This window comes from Caenorhabditis elegans, chromosome IV (genome assembly GCF_000002985.6).
Source record: "Caenorhabditis elegans chromosome IV".
Lineage (NCBI taxonomy): Eukaryota > Metazoa > Nematoda > Chromadorea > Rhabditida > Rhabditidae > Caenorhabditis > Caenorhabditis elegans.
Window position 1 is genome coordinate 3,700,703 of NC_003282.8, and position 24,957 is coordinate 3,725,659.

At 32.6% G+C, this 24,957-nt stretch overlaps 5 protein-coding genes and 2 non-coding genes across 9 annotated transcripts; 2 read left to right on the top strand and 5 right to left on the bottom strand.

Moving 5' to 3' along the window:
• Window positions 1–621: 621 nt before the first annotated feature.
• On the bottom strand, window positions 622–1,290 carry Y37E11AL.12 (uncharacterized protein). Its single transcript, NM_001268323.2, has 2 exons — window positions 1,210–1,290; window positions 622–835 (listed from the first exon to the last, which is right to left on the bottom strand). The coding sequence occupies exons 1-2, from the start codon at window positions 1,216–1,218 to the stop codon at window positions 632–634; spliced, it is 213 nt and encodes a 70-aa protein (NP_001255252.1). The 5' UTR covers window positions 1,219–1,290; the 3' UTR covers window positions 622–631.
• A 7,412-nt stretch (window positions 1,291–8,702) lies between these two features.
• Window positions 8,703–8,754, bottom strand: Y37E11AL.14. Its single transcript, NR_053059.1, has one exon. It is a non-coding gene; the product is annotated as an Unclassified non-coding RNA Y37E11AL.14 (non-coding RNA).
• A 43-nt stretch (window positions 8,755–8,797) lies between these two features.
• Y37E11AL.1 (G-protein coupled receptors family 1 profile domain-containing protein) lies at window positions 8,798–14,821 on the top strand. The gene is made up of 7 exons (NM_068000.2): window positions 8,798–8,868; window positions 9,816–9,914; window positions 10,483–10,558; window positions 11,857–11,996; window positions 12,820–13,274; window positions 14,042–14,205; window positions 14,495–14,821. Exons 1-7 carry the CDS (start codon window positions 8,813–8,815, stop codon window positions 14,657–14,659), a joined length of 1,155 nt encoding a protein of 384 aa, NP_500401.1. The 5' UTR covers window positions 8,798–8,812; the 3' UTR covers window positions 14,660–14,821.
• On the top strand, window positions 11,277–11,364 carry Y37E11AL.13. Its single transcript, NR_053060.1, has one exon. It is a non-coding gene; the product is annotated as an Unclassified non-coding RNA Y37E11AL.13 (non-coding RNA).
• Window positions 14,822–15,077: 256 nt separating the features above from the next.
• On the bottom strand, window positions 15,078–18,455 carry Y37E11AM.3 (the record flags this gene model as incomplete). 2 transcript variants are annotated; one of them, NM_001307448.2, is made up of 3 exons in its annotated part: window positions 15,078–15,934; window positions 16,674–17,144; window positions 18,228–18,455. In NM_001307448.2, 3 exons carry the CDS (start codon window positions 18,453–18,455, stop codon window positions 15,590–15,592), a joined length of 1,044 nt encoding a protein of 347 aa, NP_001294377.1. The 2 variants fall into 2 exon arrangements, with proteins under 2 accessions (NP_001294377.1, NP_001294378.1); NM_001307449.3 differs by lacking the exon at window positions 18,228–18,455 and having other exon boundaries at window positions 15,590–15,934; window positions 16,674–17,069.
• Y37E11AM.4 (Ribonuclease P) lies at window positions 16,988–22,088 on the bottom strand. The gene is made up of 5 exons (NM_001347301.4): window positions 22,015–22,088; window positions 21,378–21,477; window positions 19,034–19,165; window positions 18,228–18,503; window positions 16,988–17,144 (listed from the first exon to the last, which is right to left on the bottom strand). The coding sequence occupies exons 1-4, from the start codon at window positions 22,077–22,079 to the stop codon at window positions 18,471–18,473; spliced, it is 330 nt and encodes a 109-aa protein (NP_001334199.1). The 5' UTR covers window positions 22,080–22,088; the 3' UTR covers window positions 16,988–17,144; window positions 18,228–18,470.
• Window positions 22,089–22,183: 95 nt separating this feature from the next.
• Window positions 22,184–24,648, bottom strand: Y37E11AM.2 (the record flags this gene model as incomplete). 2 transcript variants are annotated; one of them, NM_001307447.2, is made up of 4 exons in its annotated part: window positions 22,184–22,836; window positions 23,364–23,589; window positions 24,378–24,534; window positions 24,586–24,648. In NM_001307447.2, the coding sequence occupies 4 exons, from the start codon at window positions 24,646–24,648 to the stop codon at window positions 22,647–22,649; spliced, it is 636 nt and encodes a 211-aa protein (NP_001294376.1). In that variant the 3' UTR covers window positions 22,184–22,646. The 2 variants fall into 2 exon arrangements, with proteins under 2 accessions (NP_001294376.1, NP_500404.2); NM_068003.8 differs by having other exon boundaries at window positions 22,185–22,827.
• Window positions 24,649–24,957: the final 309 nt, after the last annotated feature.

Consider the following 24,957-nt stretch of genomic DNA (forward strand, 5'->3'; position numbering starts at 1 on the left):
AGAGCGTTTGAATTAGAAAAACGAGAAGTAGGGAAAAAACTATATGTAATGAATGACAGGAAGAGAATCTGGTCAATCTTGAAAAGAGGGGGAAATGTGTTAGAATTTGGAGTTTTTCAATCGATATTTCAGACGGGTAACGGATAACTTGGTAGTACAATAGGAAGGGAGACCTCAAAGAAATATCTACCAAGTTCTGGCAATTAGTTGAACCTCGCAAATATACTGCGAGTTTTGTATCACTATTTATACGATAAAGTATTGAAGAAAATGAAAATATATACAGGCTCTTTGAACAATCTTGAATCGAGATATTTTTGAGCACAAAACATATTATAGTGAAGAAAGTAATATCTTACAATAGGCATGCGGCAGGCATGTAGTTAGGCATCTACGCAATAAAGGTATCAGGCAGGCAGAGACACATTCCTACCTACATGCCTGCCTAGAAATGTTTTAGCAGAGTTTAGCAGTTTTTGCTGAATTTCGGCATCTTCCGGACGATTTTTTTTCAACTATCGACAACTTTCAACATGCATCGACAATTTTTAACAACTTCCGATATTTTTTTGCTAACAATGAAACGTTAAAAATTAAAATTTTACGCCCCCATCCCAGCCACACATTCAAATCATTTATGCGAAAAATAATCATTATTGTCAGTCTTCAACAAATTGCACACGGATTCTCGATTGAACAGGGCCAGCAGATAAGCAATAATTATCCCCAAAAAACTGATAAAAATGTAGAATCTGAAGCTGTTTGTCGGCGCGTCTTCGTTGATGATTTTCACGTTGTTGAGCGCGTCGGCGAGCTCACGAGAATTCACTTGTCCCTGAAAAAATAGGGTTTATGTTGGCTGGGGTGTGATGGAGCAAAAAGTGGTTTACTAGCAAAATGTGCAAAATGGTTAGGGCTATATTTTGTTAGTTTACAATTTTTAGATATCTCTAAAACTCGCAGAGATAAGGCAGTTATAAGTAAAAATGTTGCAGTTTTGCGACCAAGAAATTTAAAACTTTTATATCTCTGCAACAGTTACAGATAGAAAAAAATGATTAACTAGCAAAATGTGTAAAATTTTTAGGGCTATATTTTGATAGTAAAAACTTTTTTGAAATCTCTAAAATTCGCTGTGATAGAACTAAAAAACTAAAAAGAGGCGTCCCGTATTTTGTCGGTACAAAAAAAAACAAAAAATAATATTACCTGTTGCATTGTCAGTTTTGATGTAATTGAGAAAAATATTAGTCGAGAAGAAAACTAGAGCAGTTTCGGCAATCGGGATATGTATGTTTGAAATGAATTTTGAAAAAAAAAACTTTATTGATTTTTTTTGAATTTATTTTTGACGTGAAATCTTCGAGTTTTTTATAGAACTTTTCAACTCAATTTTTGGCAATTTTCGACAGTTTTTCTTTAACTTTTGACAACTTTCCTACATTTATTGTTAACTTGCGATAATTTTCTAGAAATTTCCTTCCTACAGTTTTTATTTACTATTAGCTTTCTCCAATATTGTACAACTTTCGTCAATTTTCACCAACTTTTGATAACTTTCGACGACTTTCAACAGTTTTTTTCCAGCTCCTACAACTTTCGGCAATTCTCAACAACTTACTCTAAATCTCTATAACGTTCGACAACATTTTCCAATTTTCGACAACTTTCTCCAACTTTCGCGAACTTCCATCCCTTTGAAGTTTTGAAAAACCCTCGATTTTTGCGGATTTCTTCAACATTCCTGCAAAACCGATTTTCGCTCATTTTCCATATGTTTTCCAAGAAAAAAAACGTGGGTGATTCTGGGTGCTCCGCAAGCTCACTTGACGAACATGCTCAAAAAAAGCAATCAGGCGGAAAAAGTTCAGAGCACAATGAATTTCACTCAATTTTTGAGCTCTTCCGTGTTTATGTTTGCATTTTTGAGGTATTTTAGGGGAATAGCGTGAGTGGGGTACCATCACATCATTTTCAAGACAACAGTCGATAAAATAGGGAAAATTTTGAATATTGATCATTTTCAAAATTGTTTTGGAATACTTTTTTAAAGATTTTAGGCTTTTGCCAATACTTTTTGTTTAATGTTTATAAGTTCATGCCCTAATGAAAAAGAATTCATTGAAGCGGAAAAGTTTAGAAAATTCTAGAATTTTTCGAATTGTTTCCGCTTTGGCGGGCTCTGTAAGAAAATTAGAAACGCTCTTTTTTCTATCATAGATACTCAAAATTTGAGTTTTTTCAAACTTCCGTTTGTCAAAGAAAATTTGATTCGCCGTCCCCTTTTGCACAAACCGGAACCTGTTTACATTTCGAAACGCGTGTTTTTCCTATTCGGTCTCTCGCAGAAAAAGCTTAGACTCGTTAACTTTATGACCCCGGGGCATCAAGTTTGGAGCTCTCCGCGACGGCGGAGCATTGTTTTGCTCCAAATTGTCGGAGAGTTCTCCCTTTTGCTCTGTGGCTTCGGCTCAAAAATGGGGATTTCTTTTATTTTCAATTTCCTGGTCACTTTTTTGATGTCTGGGTTTTGGTAGCTTTTGGTAACTAAGTAAAAAATTCAGTTTAAAACACTTTTACCAACTTTCCCCAACACTCAATTATTAACAATTAACAATTAACAATTATTTAAAAAAATTGCTCTACCGAGCTGAGTCCGTTCATTTTGCTCTAATTGGCTCCGGCTCTTCATTATTTTTTCTCTTCTCTCAAGTACTTAGTTCTCACACTAGATTTGCTTTTTTTGTTTACTGAAATTTGTAGGATTTCCTGAAAATTTTAATTTTCCTTAAAAAAATTCCAGCTTTTCATATTAAAACTTGACATTTTCAAACATAAATCTACATACTTTTGGAGCACGAAAATGCAACAAAAAAGATGATAATCACGAGAAAGAGCAAGGTAATCCCTCGAGGAACAAAAGAATTTCCATTATACTTTAGTCTCTCATTTTTGCTCTTTTTTGGAGCGCTGCCAACTTTTTTTTTTTTTTTTTTTTGTTCCGATGCTTTTATTTTTAACAGTTTTTGCAAAAATAGGGCGTTGTTGAAAAATTTATGTAGTTCAAAATTTTCTGTAAAAAATCCAAAAATTTGAAGAACAAAAACAGAAAAAAAGAATATTCAGAAATTATAATTTTTTGTCTTCAGAAAAATTTAAAACGGGTGAAATATATAGTAAATACTATTTTTATAGATTTGCAGGAGTTTCCGGAAATTTCTTTTTTTTCTCATTTTTTATCCCTACTCCCAGCCCCGCATATGACTTTCAAGAAAACATCGTTAAGAAGCCTAAACTTAAGCTTAAGCATAAGTCTAAGCCTGGAAAATTGCCTTAACCTAACAAGGGAAGTCTTTGAAGGGGCCGGTAGATTTGGGATTCTCATGCTGAAATTCCTATGTCGTAAGCCTATGTCAAAGCCAAATCCAAAACCAAAACCTCAGCATAAGCCTAAGCCTAAGCCCAAGCTTAAGCTTATGCCTAAGCCTAGGACTAAGCCTAAGCCCAAGCCTAAGTCTAGGCCTATGTCAAAGCCTATTAGTCGAAATCTCTACTTTTAAGTACAAATCCTCCAAACAAATTTTTACTCATTACCAATCAGAAACCACTGCTTCTCTGACTCATTTATTATTTGAGCCCACAAAAATACTCGCGTGAGCTCCCAGTTTTCTGCTGCTCAGCCGATTCCGGACTTCTGACTTGAGAAAAAAAATTAGGATTTTGAAATAGTCGGGCTAAGTCAAATGGGTAGAGTTTAGAAAAAAATATAGAAAATTAAAAATTTTTTTTCAATTTAAAAAAAAAGTTTTTTTATTTTAAAAAATTGGTGAGGTTTGAACTTCCCGCCAAAAAAGTACTAGGTAAATTTGATTTTTCCGCTAAAATTGCCGAATTTTTGGAAAACTTTATTCAAAAAATTTCTCATTTTTGAACCTATTTTTCCTTTTTTATTTCTTCTGTCTAAAACTTCCAGCCTGAAGAAAAAATTTCATTTTTTGATTTCTCAAGAGGATTTTTATTGTTTTTTCAGACCTCCCCCACTACTATTTTCCCATTTCAGTATTTCTTCCCTCACCTTAACACTTTTTTTTCTTCAATTTTATATTCAAATCCTTCTCTTCCGCTTGTTATTGTGTTTTTGTTTCCGACATTTGCTCTCCATTTTTCTTCCTTTTTCGCAACAAATTTGCAACGTCCGGTGATGTTGAACACCTCGCAGGTTTTGCAGTTTTTGCAGTTTTTTTTAAAAGTTGGCTCCAAATTCAAAAACTTTGAAATTCACTTGTTGAAGTTAAAAATTTTTGTTAAAAGTTAAAAATTTTTAATTTTCGCGCCAAATGTTCGCAAAAAAGGTTTAAAAATTTTGTAGAAAAAATAAAATCGAAGAATATGTTTGGCCGAAAATTCAAAATTTGCATATAACTTTCTTTTTTTTTAAATTTTTTTCAGCCAAATTTGAATATCCGAAATTTTTTATTCGAAAATCCAAATTTTCTCGAAAATTTGAATTTTTGGGGTTAAATTTTCGGAAAAAAATTTGGCTGAAAATTTGAATGTTCAGTTATTTTATTGTTTAGGAAAAAATTGAATAATATTTCTTTGGCGGTAAATTCAAATGTTGAATATTTTTGAAATTGTTGAACCAAGTTTTTTTTCTAAATAAAAATTCCTAAAATTTGACCGATCACTTTAGATAAAGCTTATGCTTAGGCTTAGGCTTGGCCCTAGACTCAAAATTAGGCTTTGACTTAGGCTTAGGCTTAGGCTTCGACTTATACTTAGTCTTAGGTTTAGACTTAGGCTTGGTCTTAAGCTTGGCCCTAGACTTAGAATAAGGCTTTGACTTAGGCTTAGGCTTAGGCTTAAGCTTTGGCTTAGGCGGGAGGGGGGGGGGGAGAGAGAAAAATGGAACTTTCCGGATTTTTTCTTCGATTTCATAAACAGTTTTAAAATTAGAGGGAAGATAAATTTTCGAATAGAATTAGGCGAATTTTCTCAATTTTCCTAGTCTAGAACGTCAATTTTCCGCTCATTTTTGATTTGTTTTTCGCTTTTTTTGTTCATCGTTTTCTAGTTCAAGCAATTTGCCACCTCCCCTTCGCCAAAATACAAAATTTTATATATGTTTTTCTCGAAAAAAAAACAAGTACCCACTCCTTAGAACTCAAAAACTCATCTGTCCCCCACCCTCAATCCATCGAACACAATAAATGTGTATATTTGAAAGAGAGAAAAAAAAGAAAAAAGTATATAAAACTTGTGTGTCAGCTGTTTGATTTTTTTTTCTTGTGCTCCGCGAGCTCTGGTCCGTCTGGCTTCTGGTCTTATGATTTTCAGACAATACCATAGGAAAATGTGGTTTTTTAAATTGAACGAGGAAAGACGCAGAGGAGCGAGAGTGTCTCGCTTCTCTGCGTCTCTCGCCTTTATTTTGTTTCTGCTATCATAATTCCGCAAGTTTTAGAGATATCAAAAAGTTGTTAACTGACAAAATATAGAACATTACATTTTCTACAACTTAACAATTGATAGCTTTTGATATCTGCAAAACTCACGGAGCTGTACGACTTATAAAAGTACTGAAGTTAAATGTGGAGTAAAATATTTAATTACTTAGTATATGAATTTAAATTTTTTTAAGTTTTGCTGGAAAATTTTAGACTTCAAAAACTCAAAAATCTAATGTTTTTACTTCGAAAAAAGAACCAATATTCAGCAAAAAAAATCTCTTTCGCTTCACTGAACTTTTTATTTAAAAAAAGTGTTTTCTAATGTTCCAGTTGATTTATTTTATTCAGCTGTATTTTTTTAAATTTAAATTCACATATATTATTTTTGCTGTTTTTAAAATTATTTGAAAATTGTCAATTTCCAAAATCTAATTTTTTTTGGTTGTCTTAGTTTCAACAACTAACCACTACATTTTATTCCTTTTTTTAAAATTTAAATTGTGACTTTCTCAGTTGGAACCCTAACCTTTTATCCACCGAAAACCAAAAAAAACTAGCCTAATCAAAAATTCATCACTTTATCAATTTCCGTCTGCTACAAAAGAGTATGAATGACGATATGTAAGAACGCGAAAAGTCTATTAAACGAGTCATTCTTTTGAGAAATGGAGGGAATTTGAATAAAAAATTAACTCGATTCGTATTATTTGAATTTTTACATATATAGTTTGGTGGGAAAAGCGGAGATGAATGTGAGAAGCTGGAAGTTAGTTGGCTCTTTTCTCCTGTTTTTTTTTTAAATTTAATATATTATTATAATAGTTACTATGTGGAAGTTATTATTGTATAACAGTACTTTTTATTTTTCATTTTTAAAACAAAATGGTTTTAAAAAAAAATATATATATTTGAAAAAATTGAATTTCGCGCCAAAGATTGCGATAAAAACTTGAGCCTCAAAATTTAGATTTTTTCGTAAAATTTCTTGAAATTTAAATTTCGCGCCGAAAATTTTTTAAATTAAAAGCTTTGAATTTTGCGAAAAATTACCAAACATTTGAAAAATAAATTGAATATTTTCAGAAAAGTGTGTTTTAAAAAATTGTTAGAAAAAAAATTGAGTTTCGCGCCAATATTGTTTTTTTTTGATTTCCTGAATTTTGAGCCGAATTCTCCGAGAACATTTTAATTTCCTGAAAAATGTTTCCAAAACATTCAAATTTCCCGGTCAAGTTTATTTTGAAACTATTGATATCCAGCTAAAATTCTTTTAAACAAATAAAATTAAACTTCGCGGCTAAAATTTGAATTTGAAAAAATTTCCTTTCCGGTAAAGTTTCCTGTCAAAATTTTTGAATCTTCAGACTTTCGGTCTATATATTTCAAACATGTTCCTTTTTTTTCAACTTCTCCCTACATGAAGCATATTCCGAAAAAGTGAACCCCAAAAACAAAGTCCACCCGGAACACTTTTTCACCCCAATTTCCTCCCACTCCATCATTTCTTGTCGCGTTTTTTTCCAGCTCTTCTCCAATGAATAAAGATGAAAAATTCAAAATTCTCACAGTCATTCATTGGCTCTTTAGGATGCTTTTATCCCGTTCCAATTGGCGTAAAAAGAGGAAAAAACAGAAAAAAAAACCGCGCCGAAAAGTGTAAAAAGGCAATTGCTTAACCCCTCTTTGCTCTACAACTTGATGATATCTTTTATATCATTTTTCCTCATTTTTCAAGCTCGTTTTATTTATAAGCACTAAGAAGAACGTGTTCTTGCATAGTTCTTCGATTTTTAAAAAATTTTTTTATTTGGTTTTAAATTTTTTAAATCGGAAATTGTATGAAACGACGACGATTATTCGATTTGTCGTTGATTATTAAAGTTTTGAAATATTTGATTTTATGATTGGAGGAATTTTTTTTTGAGAAATTGGAAAAGCTGCCTAAGCCTAGGCCTAAGCCCAAGCCCAAGCCCAAGCCCAAGCCAAAGCCCAAGCCTAAGCCAAAGCCTACGCCTAAGTCTAAGCTTAAGCCTATGTATAAGCCTAAGCCTAAGCCAAAGCCAAATCCTAGGCCTAAGCCAGAACCTAAGCCTAAGCTTAAGCCTTAATTTTGGAAACTTATTTCAAAAATCCTAGACATTAGTAAAAAAATACACTGAAAACCCTAGAAGTTCCAACAATTTCTAGATTTTCCAACAACTATATTTCACTTTTAATAGCTCTCAGAACCCTATATGCTTTTTTGTTTCTCTTGCTTTTCCCCTTGTCACCTTGACACCCCCATTTTGTGACCACCCAGAGCTTTATTATTTTTCATTCCACCCCTTTTTCTGAATTTTTGTGGTGTCTGGTGTTTTACTGAACTCTTTTGTTGCAAAAAATTTGTTTTAAGCATTTTTTTTGGCAACTCTAAAATGCTGAAATTTTGTGAATTAAAATTAACTTTGCCATTCCTGAAAATCCGACCTTTTTTACTTTTGAAAAATTTTGGCAACTAGATGTTTAATCAACTAGGGAATTAGGTGAGGGTAGTGACAAGTGGAAAATAGAAAAAATAGAAAAAAAAACTTTTCGTCTGAAAATCTAATTATTCAGTTTCTGGTATCCATTTTTTGACCATTGATATATTAGAAATTATTGGATTTTTGGTTTTGTTTCGGCAAAAATTTTGTCTTTAATGGAAAAGCTACGTCTATAGGCTTTGATGCCTGCCTGAAACCAAAAAAGTCGGCCTTTCGCCTCTTTTTTGCACAATAAAAATTGATAGTTTGAGTTTTGTGTCAAAATACTTTTTAAAAATTCGAATTTTGTGCCTAATTTTTTGAAAAATTGAAAGTTAAGTTTCCCGGCTGAGTTAACTTTCAAAAAATTTTGAAAACAATGAGTTTCACACTGAAATTTCTCAAAATAAACATTTTATTAAAATTAATTTTTTGAAAATTACCAGAAAAGTTTTGAGCTGAAATTTTCTGGGAATTTTTTAATTTTCCTTCTCCCATTTTCAAAAAATTCTTGTTTGAAAATCAATGTTACACTTAAATTTCCAATTTTATTTCCGCAAAAAAATTTCAAAAAAAAATTTTTTTTCAAAAAATATTTCTGCCCTCCCTAAATTATCCCATTTGATAAATAACCTCTACAGTAATCCCATATTCATTTTTTTTGCTTGTTTTACCCTATTTTTGCCTCCTTTTGAGTTGTGTTTTCATCATCCATCATCTCTCGTGCTTTTGCTCTCTCACCGACCAAAATGTGGGCGGGGCCTAAAAAGTGCTCCGGGAGTTCATGCTCTGTTGCATTCCTCTCGTGTTGTTCTGTTCATTTTTTTTGTTACGAGTATGGTTCCATTTCAGAATATGGAAATGGAGGAGCCCATAAGTTGTCTAACGTCTCCCGAGCAGCGGTTAATTGAGGAACGGTATGGTTTTTTGGGTGTAATTTTGTGTAGGCAAGTAGTAAGTAGCAACTGTCAACTAACAAATTGTAGAAATTTAAAGTTGCAATATTTTGTCAGTTGATAACTTTTTTAGTATCTCTGAAACTCTTGGAGATAGAGTAATTTGAAACAAATTTTAAAACTTTTTTCAAATAGGAATATCTCTGCGACTTTTGCAGATATCAAAATTTTGTCAACTGTCAAATTATTGCAAATTTAATTTTTTACATTTTGTTAGTTGACAACTTTTTGATATCATTTAATTTCAAAGAGATGCAGTTGTTTTAAGCAGAGTAGAGAGTCTGAGTCGCAGAAACCCAGAGTACTGAGGTTGTCCCGTTTATCTGTGTTTCTTCTTCTCTCTATTATTTCCATTTTATGTATATTTCACGTTTATGTATAATGCTCAATGTATAATGTTCAAAATAATTCTCATATAATACTCAAGAACATCTCAAAAATAATCGCTGAAAAATTCTGAATTTTTCAAAATATAATTTTTTTTCCAAAATTTTTTTGTTGCATTTTTTAAAAATTAAATTGAATTTTAAAATATTTTCTTTTAATTTCACCATTTAAAACTAAAATTAACACAAATTGAATAAGTTTCAGGTCATAAATTTCCCAAAAAAAAAACCACATTTCCAAAAATAAACTATGCAAAACTAAAACAGCCATATCTCTACGAATTTTATATTTACAAAAAAGTTGTCAACTAACAAAATGAAGAAAATTAAATGTTCTATGTTTTATTAGTGAACAACTTTTTGATGCCTTCTACCTTCGCGGAGATATACCCGTTTGATGGCGCAGAAAATCGCTCCACCAGGAAGGAAGGTGGAGGCGCAGAGAATCGCGCCGCTCTCGCTTCTCTGCGTCTCCCCTCTTTCGTGTTTTTTTTTTAATTTTAATATGATACCTTTTTTCAGATTCTACATAAATGGCGTGTTCGGTACAGTAATTGCAGTTTTCGGGGTCATCGCCAACGGATTCCTAGCCACCCTATTTTTAACCCGAACAATTTATAGGTGAGATCGGGTCTCCCCACTGGGGGAAGGGGATGCTATAGAGTCTCGCGGAGCCCAAACCACCTGGTCATCTGTGCAATTTTCTCTGATTGAACCAAGAAAATTGGTATTGGTATGAGTGTTGGCGGGAGAGAGAAAATACTTCAAGTGTGCAAAAAAAAGTGCCGGACTGAGTGACAATACTAGCGAGAGGTTAAAGAATATTTTGCAGCTGGGGAGAATTGGGATAGGCAGGAAATATCCCTTTTTTATATCAACTTTTGAAAAACAATTGGATATATACAACATTACATCATAAAACACTGGATTTTTGATTTAGTGACGTCATAGGTTTTTTAAGCATCATAACTTTTAAACAGTTAGAGCTATAAAAAAGTTGCAAACTAACAAAATATAGAGAATGTAATTTCCTACACTTGAGTAGTCAACAACTTTTCAATACCTCTCACCCCCGCCGAGATATTAACGTTCAAAGCCAAGTAGTGCTACTGTGAGTGGGGGAGACGCAGAGAAACGAGACACCCTCGCTTCTCTGCGTCTCTTCCCCTCATTTTTGTTCATTTTTCAGGAATTCTCCGTTCTTTTTTCTCGGTTTTGTTGCCCTTTTCGACACACTGGTGGATGCCACCTTTTTATTACTTTTGGTGAGTTTTTTGAAAAGAGTTTTCAAAAAAAGTAGTTTTTTGTTCAATTTAAGATTTTCCCTACTTGTGATTTTTAACCTTCTGGGTACTTTTTTCAATTTCTCAACCGAATTCCTTTCCAATTTCCACTTGTTTTGTGCTCATTGTCGTTTGCTCTTTTTTCCAACCGCTTTTTAGTGCCCTCCGGCGGCGCCTCCAAAAAAGCGCGGAATTAGTTGTGGAGGGGTGAGAAAATGATCATCTCGAATGTTTTCTGACGATTTTGATAGGTTTTGTGCACGTAAAACGAAGAAAAAGTGTAATTTTTGGGGGCTCGCGGAGCTGGAATTTCTTAAGAGCTCGCGGAAGTTGTCGGCTTCCGGACGGACAGTCTTTGATACGGAAGGAAGTTTTTTGGTTGTAACGGAAAAGATGGAGGATATGGAACATAGTTTTTATCTAGTCTGGAGAAATAAAGTTTCTAGTTGCAAAAAAATTTGGGATAGAAAAAATTGAAAGTTTTTCAAAAAAAAATTTCTTGAAATTTTTCAAATATTTTCATAAACAGACAGCAACTTTTTTTTCGAAACTTTTTTTGGAAAATTATTTTATTTTAACTTTAAATTTGAATTTAACCCATTTTGAATATGGAGAGAGCGCAGAGAAGCAGACACTCTCCCTTCTCTGCGCTCTCTCGAGCGAAAGGGCAGAGAACTTAAAACCCATGTATCTCCGTGATTATTACAGCTATCAAAAAGTTGTCAACTAACAATATATAGTAAATTTATTTTGCTATACTTTACTAGTTGGCAACTTTTTCATGGCTTGTTCTGTTGGCAAGTTATAACAGTTTGAAATTTTCAAGCTTGGATTAACGTTTTATCATGGCTCATGATTAACGTTTTATCATGGCTCAAAGTTATAATTGCTCGAAAATTTTTCACGAAAAAAAATTTCAAAAAAATATTTTTATTTTTGAAATTCTACAAATTTCTAGTTTACCCCAAAAGAACTTTTTGCTTACGTCATCAAAAACCACGTGGCACAGTATTACTCCTTTCTTTAGATTTTTGCTTTCATAGAGTAATGGTGGTGCACAAAAAGGGGATTAACCGCCGGATCCTTAAGACGACTAAAATGATGGACGCCGCTGCTTGACACGCCATCATTTCGGCGAAAAAAACCAAAAGTAACACAAAAGAGACATGCCGACATGGACAAAAAAGTTTAAGATTTTTGGAAAAATGGGGGCGAGAAAAAATCGAAATTTTTTTTAAACAAAAAAAAAATTACAACCAAAATTTTTCGCATTTTTTCAGCCTCTAGAAGTCAGCTCGGTGTACTACGAAGAAAGTGTGGCCTATCAAATTTGGCTGAAATACGTCAGACATGTGTATTTATTCGCGCAAATTGTGAAGATCTCCTCTGTGTTTTCATTGATCATGGCGAGTATTGAGAGGTGAGTATTTGGGTTCACAGTATTTAGGTCAGAATGCATTACTTCGATTTGATATTCAAAAAATGCGGGAGTTGAGATGCACATCTCATCTGATTTCGCATGGTTAAGAGCGTGCTGACGTCACAATTTTTCTGGAAAAAATATTCCCGCATTTTTTTAAGATCAAACCGTAATGAGACAATGACTGTAACTTTGTTATGCAATCTGACAATTAAAAAATGTAGAAATGTAAATTTCCAATATTCAACCAGTTGACAACATTTTGATCGCTAGAAAACTTGGGGAGATACAGTACAGAGGTTTGATATATAAAAACTTGAAAAAGCTTAAAAATTGCAAACTTGTTTTGAATATCTAATATTAATATCTGTTAATTTTTTTTAACAAAAATTACTGACTCTGGTTAAACTAACGATTTCTTCAGAAAATGTTTGAAAATTCTTTCTTTGATTTCCAAAAAAAAAAAATTTCACCGACTAGCTTCTACCACGAGTAAACTAATTAGCAAAAACTTAAGAATAAATCCTAACTTTTAAATTGATATCTTTCAAAATGTATCAATTTTTGGAAAGATATGAAGGGAGTTTTTTTAAACCTATCAAGTTTTGTTTAAGTACTGCAGAGTTTTTTTATATTACAGTTACAGGACTAGGAAAAATTTCACTTGCACATTAAAAACTTCATAACTTCGTCACAAAAAACAAAGTGTTGTCAACTAAGAAAATGTTGTAAATTTATAATTACACAAATTACATACTTTCGACAAATTTTCAGTAGGTTTCGTAGTTTTTCAGATACTCCAATTTAAATCCAATCCTTCCAGATACTGCATGACGAAGCATTGGACATTTGTTGGCTTTGAGATGAGAACCCGTTGGCTCGTGCTCTTTTCACTTGTCTGTGCAGCTGTATTTATAAAATATATGTCAGAAGAAGCTGTAGTTGTCACTCGAGAAAACTGTTTCGGCTTCCGGAGATGGGCGGTGCGAATTCAACGCGGAGAGCTCGGCCATATGGGGTGGCTCCACTCACTAGCGATTTTTCTCCCATTCTTCACACTAATCTTTCTTAATGGAGGAATTGTTCGAATGCTCCGGAAACAGAATGTTCAACAGCTCCGGAGCCTGATTGCAGAGCTCACTTTGGGACACGACCTGTCGAAAATTCGGAAAAAGAACTTGAGAAGTGCAACGAGGACCCTGATTGTTATCATCTCGGCGTATTTGATTTCGAACTTGCTCAGCTTGATTTTGATCATTGTAGAGTACTTTAATCCGGGTTAGTTGGGAAATTTTTGAAATGAAAAATACCAGAAAAAAAAAATCGATTATTTTTTAAGTTTTAAGAATTTTTATATTTCCGAAACTGAAAAAAATTACTTTAAAAGTTAGAAACTATAATGATTTAATTTTATATATCAAGTAACCAAAAGCGTTAAAAAATTTGGCAAATGTTTCAAAAAACATAAATAAATTGGATTTGTGCAATTAGCGTTTTACTTTCAAAATTTTTCAAAAATATTTTAAATCTATTAATAGTTTTCATTCAAAATTCCGCCAGAAGTTTGTGAACAATTTTCTGAAAAATTTATTGATTGTTTTCGTTTCTTTTTTAATATTAGATTTTTGTTTTTTTTTTCAAGTGCTTATATAATGTTTAATATATAGAATTAAAAATCCATTGAAAATTGAAATTTTTTTGTGAAATTATAGAAATAATTGGTAGAATCCCGGATTTCTGGCTTCCCTCATAAATTGAAATGGAAGAGTTTGCCAAAATTTATATCGGGTAAATTTACGTGTCGCGTCGCGGCGAGATCCCCGTGTACGATTTCGAGATATTTTTTTTTCGAAAATTTCTGAACCCTAAAAAATTTCAAACTTTTCTAATTTTTTGACAACTTTACAACTAGAGATAATTCAAAATGTCTAAAATTATGAAAAAAACTTTTTTTTTGAGAATTTTAAAAAACAAAAAAAACATTCAAATTTTTCCCAAATATACATACATAAATATGATACTTTCCACATTTATAATTTTTCCAGATTACCTCCACGTCTACCATCCTGACTTAAACCGCCTGGCAACCGACTCTGCAGCTCTTCTGACAGTAGTCGGAAATGCGATTCGATGCCCCGCTCATATTTTCAGCAATTCTGAAATTCGAACACAATTTCGAATAATGTTATGTGGCGAGAGAGAGAAAAAGGTGAGAGCATTTTGAAAAAAAATTTTTTTTTTGGAATTTGAATTTTTTTGAAATTGTTTTTCTAAAACAAATTCTGAAAAAGTTGAATTTTTTGTAGGAATCAGGTAGTTTATATTATTTTGTATATATATATTGAAAATGACTATGTGACACTAATATTTTTAAATATTGAGTTTTTTTAATAATTAGAAAAAAAAATTTCGAACATTTTTTTTTTGGAATTTTTCAAAAAACTTTTTTTTTATTTTCAGCTTTTCCAGCCTTATTTTCAAAATATTATCATTTCCAGGTAGTGAAAAAGCTCTCGGAACGCCGCCGAACACAGGAGAAGCTCGACAATCCGTGGATGGCTCTGATGTGGGTTTCAGCCAATAATCAGGCGTCTGATGATGATAAAGCCGCATTTATGCCACGTGCATTCATGAAACGACACTCGGCAATCGCTATTGTATAATTTTCACGAAAAAACAATATTTTTTTCGAATTTTTCCAATTTTTTTTTTGTATTTTATGATCTCTCTCTACAAACTCTTGACATCGGGCGATTTGTAAATTTACGTGTATTTTGAATTTAATTTGTATTATTTGAAACTGTCAATAAATTATTTTCAGTTAATTTATGGTTTTCTGTGAAAGATTTACATTTTTGAATTTTTTTCAAATACGAAAAACAGTTTTTTTTTCGAAAATTTCAATTTTTAAAATCGAATTTCAAAAAATTGTCAATTTTTTTCATGAGTTCCAGAAAAATCTTGTTTTCTTTTTTGAAAAATTAGATTTACAGAATTTTTGCTACTTTAATTTGCTTCTATTCCTTCCAAAAATTTCGGAAAAAATCCGAAAATCTGTTTTTTGAGAAATTACAAAAAAAATTCCAAAATTTGGGGTTTTATTAAATTTTTGAAAAAAAAAACACACAGAAATTCCTATTAAATTAACAATGAAAGGAATATTCGATAATAAGAGGGAAAAACATTAAAAGAAACAAGAAAATCAGGAAAATTCCACAATTTTCAGAAAACTCGGGAAAAATTCCAAAATTTTTAGAAATTTCGGGAAAAAATCTGAAATTTCAAAAAAAAATTACTCTAAAAATAAATTAAGCTAGAAAGAATAAAAGAAAAATTAGAAAAAAAACAGAAAAAAGTGAAATTTTTAGAGAAAAAAATCTGGGGGAAATATTCAACGGGAAATATTCAGAAAAACTGAAAAAACCGAAAAATTTTAAAATTTTAGAAAAATCGAAAAAAATCCAAAACTTTCCAAAATTTCCAGAAAAATCTTTTAAAAAATTCGGAAAAAGTGCGAAATTCATCAGAAAAATCCGCGAAAAATCTGAAATTTCTTAGGAGGGAAACAAGTTGAAAAAAATCAAGAAAAAAAATTATTCCCTCTTCCTCTGCTGCTCCGTTTCCCGTTGCTCCTCAGCTTCAGCCAGTCGCCTCCGATAGCATTTCTTGGTGATTCCATTGAAATATCCAAGGTAGACCAGAGTAATACAACGGAAAATTCCAGCCAGTGCTCCTTGAGTCAGAGCACGAAAAAGTGATTTTTCTGGGCAAGCGCCGGCGGTGAGCACACCGAGCATCCATCCGTCAAGTCCCATTGTAGTCGCGTAATTTCCGTCGGCAATATCCTTCAAATGAGCTTCAGCGACATCTTTTGGCGTGAAAAGTCCGGCGGCTTCACTCATTTTTTTGGTTTCCTCTGGCATCGTTTCCAGCTCGACCTGGGAAAGAAAATTTTGGATTTTTCGGGATTTTTTAATTCGAAAAAAAAATTTGTTGATAAATCCGACATTTTGTTTTAAAAATCTGAAAAATCGATTTTTCTTGATATATTTTTTTAAAAATTATCGATGTTCCAAAAAATGTTCAATTTTTTTGGATTCTTTAACAATTTTGGAAACTTTAATTTTTTTTAAATGTTTCCTCCTAAAAATAGGAAATTACCAATAAATTTTCCTGAAAAATTTCGAAAAATCGGAAAATTATCGACTTTTTGAAAATGTAGTCATTTATCGAACTTTCTAATATGTTTTTGAAAACAAATGTGAAAAATCTATAAATACATACGTTTAAAATAAATTTTGAAGAAAAAAAATTGGAAATTATCAATTTTTTGAAAAACTTTTCATTAAAAATTTATCGTTAAAACAAAATTTAAAAATATCGTTAGGAATATATTTTATTTAACTTTTTATTGAAAATTTACGAATTTTTAAAAGAAAGAAAAAAAAATCGATTTTCGAAAACCACAATTGTTTTTTTTTGGTTTTTCATAATTTTCAAGAAATCGGGAATTATTTTTCAAAAGTTTCAGATTTTTTTTGAAGGTTTGAAAGATTAAATTTCAATGAAAATTCGAAAAATGAATCAAATCTTCAGAATTTTCTGATTTGATTTGATTTTTTCTAATTTTCAAAAAAATTCCAAATTTTATTAATTGTTTAATCTCCAAAAACAAACCTTAAAACCTTCCGTATCGGTATTCGGCGGGTACAGTACCCCAACATTAACCTTATACGGTAGCAGCTCCATGTGCAACGTGTCGGCGAATCCACGTAGCGCGAATTTCGTCGGCGAGTACGCCGAGTATCCAAAAATGGCAAACTGGCCGGCGGCCGACGAAACAAACGAAATATGACCGGTTTTCCGAGTTTTCATATCGTCAACGACCGCCCGTGTCGCATGAACCGCCGACAGATAGTTCACAGCCATTTGTTTCTCGAAATCCGTAATCGGAAGCTCACAAAACGGAGCCTGAACACTGTGACCGGCGTTATTGATTAAAATATCGATTGGGCCGAGTTCGCGGGCCGCATCGTCGAAAGCCGACTTGATTACGTCATAACCGCCCGTCATATCGATCGATTTCCAATGGACTTTCTGACGTTGACCACGTTGATCGGCGAGCACTTGGAGGTCGGCGCAGGCTTTCTGGAAAATTTAAAAATTTCACAATTTTCAAAAAAAAAATCCAAAAAATTTGGCATTTTTTAGATTTTTTTCCGGGAAAAAAACCTGTTTTTAGGCATTTTTTCAAAAATTTTTGAATTTCAAAAAAACTGAAAACTCTGATTTTTTTTTTCTAAAAATTGTAATATTTCGTAATAAAATCCAAAAAAAAATTTGAAGACCTGAATTTTAAAATTAGATTTGCTATCGAAAAAACACGATCGCACAATTTTCTCATAATTTATTTTTGATCTACCTTGTTGAATAGGCTCCGCCCCTTCCTTCGACAAGACAACAAGATCGGGGGCGGAGTCAAGTTCAACAGGTAGATCAAAAATTAATTATGAGAAATTTGTGCGATCGTATTTTTTCGATAATAGATCGTTTTATATATTTTCCCAGATTTTTCAGAAAAATTGGAATTTTTTAAAAAGTTACATTTTTGGCGTAAAAAACAGTTTTTTGGAATTTTGAGTGTAATATCATCATCATTTACTATATATTTATATATATATAAAGCGCTTATTCCGTTTGTCCATAGTTTGTAGTCTATGTAGTCTTTGTAGTCTGTAAAGTTTTGGCTTCTGGAGGGGTAGTTAGTTGGGGTTAGTGTAGGGATATAGTCGGGGTACTGTAGTGGTACAATAGTGGTACGGTAGGAATACTGTAGGGTTACGGTAGTTTCAGAGAAATTAGTTTTAGACCCAGAAGTCGGGGGCCGCGCAGGAGGTGCGGTCCACGGCTGGTAAAAAAAAAAGAAAATTGAATATTTTATGTTAAAAATAGAAATTCCGCCATTTTTCGAAATTTTTAAGGAGCAATTCCAATTTTTTTGAAACTATTTATTGAAAATTTAGATTTTCTCAAATTTTTCGGTAATTTGAACAATGTTGTTAAAAAATTCCGTTTTTTTTTGTATAATTCCGAAAATTTTCAGAAAAACTATTTTTCAAGCTCTCTCCGTTTTTTTGTTACTCAAAAATTTTATAAAATTCGATTTTCAGACCAAATTTCGAGAAAAATCTAAATTTTCCATCAAAAACCGCAATTTTTCACTCATTTTACCTCCAAATCTTTGACATTTCTGGCTACAATAGTAACGTGACATCCACGTTCAATAAGTCCAACAGCAAGCTGAAAACCGATTCCTTTAGATCCACCAGTGACAATTGCATGTCTTCGGAAGAAATGGAAATCACGACGAGACGGAATTGAGAAGAATATGAAGAGAAGAACGATGAGGAAGAGAATGAAGGCGGCGACTGGTATGAGAACAAGAAGAATCAGAGACATGACTGGATGGATCGTTTAGACGATGTTCGTGACGGGGGTCTCGGTTAGCTGAAAAAATATGGTGAAATTTCAGAAAATTTGAAATTTTTCTTTCAAAAAGTTTTTTTTTATTCCGAAGTTTGAAAAAATGTTGCAGAATTTTTTAGGTTTGAAAAACCTGAAAAACATTTTTTTTTTTTTGAATAAAAAAATTAAATTTTTTGTAAAAAAATTTGGAAAAAAATCCGAAAATTCTGAAAATATTAATTTTTGAATTTTTCTTGAAAACTTGAAAAAATCCAAAAAAAAGTTTTTCGGATAATTCTAAAAAATTAATTTATTTTTTAAACCAACAAAAGATATTATTTCTGAACTTTCTGAAAATCTCAATTTTTTTGAATATTTTTTTGCAAATTTTTCTGGAAATATCAGAAAAAACTTTGAATTTTCTAAAAAAATTCCGATAAATTTTAGAAATTTATATAATTATTTTTTGGTAAGATAATCGTTGAAAAACAACTTTTTACAAAAATTTCAGCGATTTTTAAATAATTTTTGCACGTTTTTTTTCCATATTCTAATTATTAGTCAAAACGAACAGTATGAAGATGTGCAGCAATTCGTCGTCCTTGGAAAGATCCTTTCGTCGTAAGAGCCGCCCAAACTTGTTGAATTTCGTTGCCCGGAGCAACGATTGAGCCACGACGTAGGTCACTGTCGTATTCGGAAATCTGGAAAATTCGGAATAATTTTATTTGAAATTGAGTTAATAACTCAACAAAAATTGATACGTTGAGATTTCCACGTAATTTTAAAATTTATCGATTTTTTATATATTTTCATGAGATCACAAAAGAATTTACAATATTTTTGCGAGATAATCGCGAAAAAATCGCTTATAGTATAGCAACGAATGAGTAATGCGCAACATATATTATTAAATATCACGTAGCAAAAACTACAGTAACTCTTTAGATGACTAATGTAGCGTTTGTGTCGATTTACGGTCGATAGAATGGCATAAAAATAAGAAAGTAATCGAAAATCGAACCCGTAAATCGGCACAAGCGTTACAGTAGTCATTTAAAGAGTTACTGTCGTTTTCGCTACGAGATATTTTGCGCGTCAAATATATGTTGCGCAGTACGCATTCTCAGAATTGTTTGTGCTCCCATAATACTAAATATCATTTACTATATATAAAGCGCTTATTCTGTGTGTCCATAGTTTGTAGTCTATGTAGTCTTTGTAGTCTGTGAAGTTTTGGCTTCTGGAGGGGTAGTTAGTTGGGGTTAGTGTAGGGATATAGTCGGGGTACTGTAGTGGTACAATAGTGGTACGGTAGGAATACTGTAGGGTTACGGTAGTTTTATAAAAAATTAATTTTCAGCCCCAGAAGTCGGGGGCCGCGCCGAAGGTGCGGTCCACGGCTGGTACTAAATATAGTACATACAAATATACATATACTATAATAGGTTTTATTATTTATATCATTTTTTTATGGTACTATATTAACGAGAGGGGGTAAGCAATTTAGTAGTTAGTATTTCCAATAGTGGATATACATTTTCGACTATTTGTAATGAAAAATGACGAGGAAATTTGAATTGAAACGTAGCATAAAGCACAAAACAGTGTTAACACTACACTACATGGCACCTAAATGGACACATATTGACTACACTTGTGTGTCAACAAATATTGATTTAACCTCATCGCCGCCGAATATTGTTTGCTTATAGGAAAATAGAAAATAAATCTGAGATACTAACGAGAAAACAAAACAAAACAGCGAGTTTAGTCGGAAAACGCAGAAAAATTGAAAAAGATTTTTAAAGAAATTTTCTTTATTTTTTCATCTGAATCAAGGGTGTCAAGTCCCGTGTCCGGTTTGTCCCGTTGTCCCGTTTTTTGGGTGTTTTCACGGGAACGGGACGTCCCGCTGCACTGCAACTTTTTCCTCACGAGGGACGAGGAAAAGTGGTTTCTAGGCCATGGCCGAGGGGCCGACAAGTTTCAGCGGCCATTTATCTTGCTTTGTTTTCCGCCTGTTTTCTTTCGTTTTTCACAGCTTTTTACCGTTTTTTCTTAATAAAACTGATAAATAAATATTTTTTGCAGATGCTAAAACAATTTCCAAGAAAAAATCATGTATTCAGTGGGCAAGCAGCGGTGAAAGTGGGCATTGTAATATGATGGATTACGGGAATACAAAACCTAAACTTTTTCTGAAACATGATACATATGCTGCTTAGATGCTGAAACTACCTGATTTTCATAACGAGACCGCTGAAAAAGTTATGAGGTTTCCAAAATTCAACTTTTTGTGCGAAAATCTCGACTTTTTCACCAAAAAAGTTGAATTTTGGAAACCTCAAAACTTTTTCAGCGGTCTCGTTATGAAAATCAGGTAGTCTCAGCATTTAAGCAGCATATGTATTATGTTTCAGAAAAAGTTTAGGTTTTATATTCCCGTAATCCATCATATTACAATGCCCACTTTCACCGCTGCTTGCCCACTGAATACATGATTTTTTTACTTGGAAATTGTTTTAGCATCTGCAAAAAATATTTATTTATCAGTTTTAATAAGAAAAAACGGGAAAAATCGATGAAAAACGAAAGAAAACAGGCGGAAAACAAAGCAAGATAAATGGCCGCTGAAACTTGTCGGCCCCTCGGCCATGGCCTAGAAACTACTTTTCCTTGTCCCTCGTGAGGAAAAAGTTGCAGTGGAACGGGACGTCCCGTTGTCTTGTTTTTAAAATTTTCACGGGACATTGACACCCTTGATCTGAATCTATCGAAGAATCGAAAAACTTTCAATCGAAAATTTAAATATGATCAGCAATTTTCTTTTTTTTTTTTAATTTGAAAAAATCACCAGTAATTTAGGACATTTTTTTAAACAGATTCATTGTTTTTTTTTGGCATTTAAATTACCTTAACAATAGGCCCACAACTGCCAAAAACCTCTCGAATAGCCTCGTGGACGAACAATTCGAATTGATCGATTGGGAATGGCCTCTTATCAGGCAACTCACTGTAAATATAGAGATTCTTATCATTGACATCAGAGAAAAATTAAAAATAACCACGATTTTGCGTCTTTTCACGTCAAAAATTAGTACCAGAAGCTGGTAGTAGCACTATTTTGGGAAAAACTTGGAAAAATCTGTGAATTTTCATAAATTTCAGAAATATTTCTTATAAAAATTCGAGAATAACCTCTCAAAATGAATTTTTCCGAAAAATTCGACTTTTCCAGTGAAATCTTTTGCAAAATTCAATGAAAATACGTTTTCTGTCGAGTTTTTTCTTGAAAACTTCTGTTTCTAGTTTTTTTTTTCGAAAATCTCATGGATTTTGGACAAATTTCAGATTTTCAAAAGAAATTTTGTTCATTTTCCGTTCGGAAAGTAAAGAAAATCGATTAAAACTGAGAAAATTGCAAAAAAATTTTTCAATTTTCGAAATAAAACTCTCAAAATTCAATTTTTGCGCTGAACATCGCAATTTTCGATCCAAAAACGGAAAAATAGCAAAAATAGTATTTTCGATTTTGCAGTGAATTTCTCACATTCGGACTCCTAAACGAGCGAAATCCGCTTCCACTTGATGTCCTCTGGCGTCGGATTTTCTCATATAAAATTTCTGAAAAAATGGGAATTATTGACTGGAAATCTCTTGAAAAAAGAAGTAAAAAACCATCGAACTCAACAAAGAAAAACTCAAAAATTGTACAAAAAAACCAATAAATAATTTAATTTAATTATGTACAGCGGTGGAGCGCGGTTGCATTAGTTATACAAAAATGTACAAAAAAAAAGATCATTCGGTGGGTTATTATAGCGAAAAGATGTACAAAAATCGATAAAATATAGAGGGAAATGTGGAAAAAACGGGGAAAATGCGGGAATTTGGAGATTTTTGATAGAAAACATCGAAAATTGACTTTTTTGCGGATTTTTCCACGGAAAATGGAAATTTTCGGGTGAAAATGCGCAAAATTCTGGGATTTTGCATAAAAAAATTAGCAAAACTTTGGGAATTTCATAGAAAACTGCGGAAAATCGCAAAAACCACGTTTTTCAGAAAAACGAGTATTTTATACAAAATTTAGGGAAAAATATGCATTTTTCTGGATTTTTAATAACTTTTACAGGGTTTTCAGTGATTTTTCACCGATTTTTACACCAAAAAGCACGAAAATTAACGGGAATTCGACGTGGACGGCGTCTCGAACTTCTTTCGAAGAATAATCGATCCACGGTGACGGCGGACAACTTCCAGATGATATTTGTACAGATATCGTTGAAGCAGGGAGCTTGATGCTCGATCACGGAATCGCGTCTCCAGGATGAGCTCACCGCGGCCACCTTCTCGAGCAAATCTGGAAATTCTTGAGGATTTTTGATGGAAAATTCGTGAAAATAGGAGAACTTTTAGTGGAAAATCGGAAAAAATAGAAGAAATTTTGAAATGCTTCGATTAAAAATCTACAAAATCCAGAAATTTTAGCAATTTTCGATCATTTTTTGTCATAAAACTCGCGAAATTCTTGTAATTTTCCTTAATTGTTCATTTTTTTTATTTAAAAAATTATGAAAAATCTGCGGAAATTCGTCAGATTTTTCAAAATTTTTAGCTCAAAAATGCTTCAAAATTCCACTTTTTAATTCATTTTTATAATTTGAAAGCGGATTTTTAGCTGGAAAATGCTCGTTTTTCTCACATTTATCACATATATTTGGATTTATTATCAATTTTAGTCTTTTTTTTAAAGCAATTTTTTCAGAAAAATCTCTGCGGAAAAATTCTCGATTTTCATCAGAAAATAATCAAATTTCACGTTTTTTGCGACTTTCAGCGTCAAAAAGTCAGTTTTTATCGATTTTTCATTAACTTTCGACATAAAATCCGTCTCACTTCTCAATTTTCTTCTGCATATTGGAAGTTTGATGAACATTTGGCTGTGATTTTCTCAAATGAACTTTTCGATCAAACGGTGATTCGAAGGGATTACGCGTGGGCGTTGTATCTCCAACCCAATCACTTTGCTCATCGTCGGCTTCACGTCCTTTATTATCTTCGGAATATGATTCATCACTGGATGAGATATGCGATTCGAAACCGTCACAATCCATGTGTTTGCCTGAAAAAATTGGGGTTAAAATCGATTTTTATGTTGAAAAAACCGGGATGTTTTGCCTGAAAATACGCTAAGAACCTATTTTTCAGGTGAAAAATGGACATTTTTGCGTAAAAATTTCAAATTCCGGAAAAAATTGAATTTTTTGACTGAAAAATCGTTAATTTTTACTCGAAAAAGCCTAAAAAAATGGATTTTTCACTTAAAAAATTTTTTTTTTTTGAAAATCAGGTTATTTTTATTGAAAATAAGCTGAAATATTAAGTTTTTTGTAGAAGTTTTGGATATTTGATCAAAAATGGGGCGATTTTCAATTTTATCCGACTTTTTAGTTTAAATTTGGATTTTTTAGACCAAAAATCGGATTAATTTTAATTTGAAGTTAGAATTTAGTTATCTTCCGATAAGAATTCCAAATTCCAGCGCCGAAAGCTAATTTTTATTCGAAAAATAGGACTTTTTCCTTGGAAATACGTCAAAATTCGGCTTTTTAGTTGAAAATTGGGGCGTTTTTTTTAAACAGAAAACTCAAAATCAGGTTGAGCTCAGTTTTTCTTAAAATAAAAAAATGAGAATTCCCACTTCAAAATTGAAATTTTTGGACAAAATGTCGAATTTTCGGGTTAAAATGCACTGGAATTACTAAATTTTAACCTAAACGAAAAGCAAAATCTCAAAATTTGCTCATCTTCCACACAATTTCGCAGGAAAAAACATGATTTTTTTTCAAAATTTTGTGAATTTTCTTCGTTTTTTTTTCAATTTTTCAGGCCAAAACCCCAAATCCTCACTTTCTGCTTTAGCTTTCGGCGTCGGATCCACGTCCATTTGTTGTCCCTTTCGCTTTATTCTCTTCTTTCTTCTCGCCGTTCGTTCTTCAGCGGTCTGTGGCGATTCTGGCAGAGAATCCGACTCGAGTGTCACGCTGGCTATCTTTTTCGACACTTTCTACAGGATCTTTTCGGTGAAAATTGATTTTTTTTAAATCAGAAAACTTACACGACACTCAGTGTCTTCCTCGTCCGGGTCGCTGGTTTGGTCCTCGCGCTCGCTGAGATCCATCTGGAATTAAAAAAAAAAAGTTTTTTAGATTTTTTGCGTATTTTTCAAATTAAAACTAACAAAAAAACACGTAGAAACAGCTTAAAATCAATATATTGTTGTGTGTGTGTGTGTGTGTCGCTTTTGTTATGGGCGACAAAAACCACGAGGCGTTCCCTCCAGAGAGAGAGGGGGGGGGGGGGGGCGGCAGCAGAGAAACAATATATCGAAAACAACATATACATAAGCCATGAAAAATGAGGCGGAAACAAGAATAATTGGGGTGTTTTGCTTTTGAAATTTCCATTTTTCAATTTGCGGCGCTGGAAA

Coding starts and splice junctions, on each gene's coding strand:
- Y37E11AL.1 (NM_068000.2), top strand. CDS start 8,813: ATGGAGGAGCCCATAAGTTGTCTAACGTCTCCCGAGCAGCGGTTAATT. Junction 8,869..9,815: donor CAGCGGTTAATTGAGGAACG/GTATGGTTTTTT, acceptor ACCTTTTTTCAG/ATTCTACATAAATGGCGTGT. Junction 10,559..11,856: donor CCACCTTTTTATTACTTTTG/GTGAGTTTTTTG, acceptor GCATTTTTTCAG/CCTCTAGAAGTCAGCTCGGT.
- Y37E11AM.4 (NM_001347301.4), bottom strand. CDS start 22,079: ATGAGAAAATCCGACGCCAGAGGACATCAAGTGGAAGCGGATTTCGCT. Junction 21,478..22,014: donor GCTCGTTTAGGAGTCCGAAT/GTGAGAAATTCA, acceptor CTATATTTACAG/TGAGTTGCCTGATAAGAGGC. Junction 18,504..19,033: donor TTGCTGCACATCTTCATACT/GTTCGTTTTGAC, acceptor ATATTTTTTCAG/CTAACCGAGACCCCCGTCAC.